This window comes from Acanthopagrus latus, chromosome 9, assembly GCF_904848185.1.
Source record: "Acanthopagrus latus isolate v.2019 chromosome 9, fAcaLat1.1, whole genome shotgun sequence".
In the NCBI taxonomy this organism is placed as follows: Eukaryota; Metazoa; Chordata; class Actinopteri; order Spariformes; family Sparidae; genus Acanthopagrus; species Acanthopagrus latus.
The window spans coordinates 20,643,694-20,646,603 of NC_051047.1; the positions used below are offsets into that span (position 1 = coordinate 20,643,694).

Here is a 2,910-nt window from a genome sequence, read left to right on the forward strand (position 1 = left end):
ATGATGGGTAATGTTTCTGTACTTACATTTTTTACACTTTCAGGATTAAATTACACAATGCAACACAAAATCATTCTGTTTGCTTTGACTTTGCTATGTTACGCAATCATTTGGATAGTGAATGTTTTTGTCATCTTAACCATCATTGTGGACCAAAAACTTCATGAGGCGATGTATATTTTCCTGTGTAATCTGTGCATTAATGGACTTTATGGGACAGCAGGCTTTTACCCAAAATTCCTCAATGATCTTCTGTCTCCCTTTCATGTTGTGTCTTACGCTGGATGCCTGCTGCAGAGTTTTGTGATACACTCATCATCTGCAAGTGAATTATCAATTTTAGCTGTCATGGCCTTTGATAGATATGTGGCTATATGTCGGCCATTAGAGTACCACTCTGTGATGACCAGGAGAAGAATATCTCTGTTAGTTGCCTTCTCTTGGCTTTTGCCTCTTCATTGCATGTTCAGTAACACAGTGACGATTCTTAAATTGAAATTATGTGGCTCACATATACCTAAACTTTACTGTTCAAACCCACTAATTGATAAACTGGCATGCTCTAAGTCTATAACAAATGCTGCTATTGTATATTTCAACATTGGCATTTATATTATCCATCTGTTGTTTCTTTTGTGGACTTACATATATCTGATCAAAACATGCCTAACATCCAAACATGGCAGGAAGAAGTTTATGAACACATGTGTGCCACATTTAGTCTCTTTAATCAGTTATTGCTTTGCTGTGCTTTTTGATGTAATGTACACACGATATGGTTCGAATATGTTATCACAGAGCCTGAAAAACTTCATGGCAATAGAATTTCTTATACTTCCTCCAGTAATTCATCCTCTAGTGTACGGGCTAAAATTGACCAAAATTCGAAAGAGAATACTTGGTTTTATTCAAGGACAGAAAGAGAGTGTCTAGATATTTAAAATAAAATTGGGTAAAAAGCAGCATACTAACTCCAGTGGCTCATACTTCATGATCAAGATGTCTTTCTCATTTGTCTCCTGATACTTCTCTAATTCTTTTTTTAAAACTTTTCTTTTTTTGCTTTTTTGTGCGGTTTTTACATATATAATAAGAGTAAGATATAAGTAATAAGTAAGATAAGCCGAAAGAAATAGTACTAGTACAGGTCACTGAAAGGTCTAGTTAGAAAGATAAAAATAAAAAATTACACATGTACATCTATATTATATTTCTATATGGTTGTAATAGTCCCTTTTTTCTAATATTTGTCTCCCTTCTCCTTTTGTAATGGAATAGTGAAAGTCATTTTCTCCATAATGTGTACAGAGTTGATTATATTTATAAAAAGGGCGATGGGAGGAGGGTTCCTCTGGAGCCATCATTTTGTAATCGCCTTTTTACTGGTGGCCAGAAAGATCTTCAAAATGTATGAGTCACTCTTATTGAGATCCTTAGGGATATGTCAAAGGTACGTTGAGGTAAAAGAAAAGTCAAATCTCAGATCCAGGATCTCTGAGACCAATTGGCCCACTTCTTTCCAGAAAAGCACAACATAAGGGCATGACCAGAAAATGTGAGCACGATCTGCTGAAACTGATCCACACTCCCTCCAGCAGGAGCACTGAGACCCACTGAATTTGGATTTTTGGTTGGGGGTAGTAAAAAAGCAAGTGAGATTTCTCCAACTAAAACAAGTTACTGGGTCTCCCATATTTGAAGCCATACATCTTCCGAGATTACTATATTGGTTTTCTTTTCCCAGCACTCCATTATATAGTTACTTGAATTTTTATCCATTAAGGAGAAACACTTGTATAATTTGCCTAAGATACCTCTCATGTTTTTTTTAATTATAAGCATCAATAAGTATCTGGGTTATTCTTCAGCAGGATCAGAGGGGCTTATGTCCTTTTAAAAAAAGTGTCGAATGTGTAGGTACCGATAGAAGTCCTCTTTGCCCTGCTCATATGCCAGGCATAAGTCCTCAAAACTATTAAGTCTTCCATTTGTTAATGTTCGGCAGAAGGCAGTAACACCTCGCTTAGCCCATTGTCTGTACTCTGGGTTTTTTATTATTCCAGATGAATCCTGACGAGTGTTAGTTCTATTCCCTAAACTGATTAAGAGACACCTCCACTGGAAGTGCTGTGAATAAGTATAATAATCTTGGAAGAATGTTCATTTTAATTGTCCTTATTCTGCCACCAAAGTCGAGGGGGAGCAAGCCCCACTTAACCAAGTCATCATATGCTGTCCTGTTAACCTGTTTATAATTTACTTCAAACAACTGTGACATGTCCTTTGTAAGAGGGACTCCCAGATATTTCATGTGCTGCTGATGCCAGTGAAACTGATGTTCCTCCATCAGCTTTGGAGAAGGGGCAGGATCTTCATCAGTAGTGAGACTCCAAATTCAGGATTTTTAAGTGTTTTAAGCACGTCGTCCGCGCAAAGCAAATTTTGTTTTCTACACCCTCCCTCTAATACCCCCCGGAGCTGACTCCTCCCTGGTAGCCTGGGCCGGAGGTTCAATAAAAAGGTTGAAAAGTGATGGGCTGAGTGGGCAGCCTTGTCTACATCCTCACTGTAGCATTATCAAGTTTAAGAGACTCCCATTCATTTTTATCCTAGCTGATGGGGAGGAGTAAAGTGTTCTAATAAATTTTATTAAAAAATTCACCAAAACCAAATGGTCTCATAACTTGAAATAAGAAGTCCCATCCAACCGAATCAAAGGCCTTCTCAGCAGCAAGGCTGAGAAGAATACATACTTGGACATACTTCTCTAATTGATTACGCTACAGGCCTCTATCTGTGCAAGTTCACTGCATACACCGCATATGTGCTGTAACATTTGCACTACCTAGAGATAGTTAATTGTTGACTGTCACTCTGACGTTGTCAAATACAGACACTTTGGATTAAAAT

The 2,910-nt window shown here is 37.7% G+C and overlaps 1 protein-coding gene across 1 annotated transcript; it reads left to right on the forward strand.

Annotated features, from left to right (window-relative positions):
- On the forward strand, window positions 1–933 carry LOC119026076 (olfactory receptor 5F1-like). Its single transcript, XM_037110175.1, has one exon. It carries the CDS (start codon window positions 1–3, stop codon window positions 931–933), a length of 933 nt encoding a protein of 310 aa, XP_036966070.1.
- The last annotated feature ends 1,977 nt before the right edge of the window (window positions 934–2,910 follow it).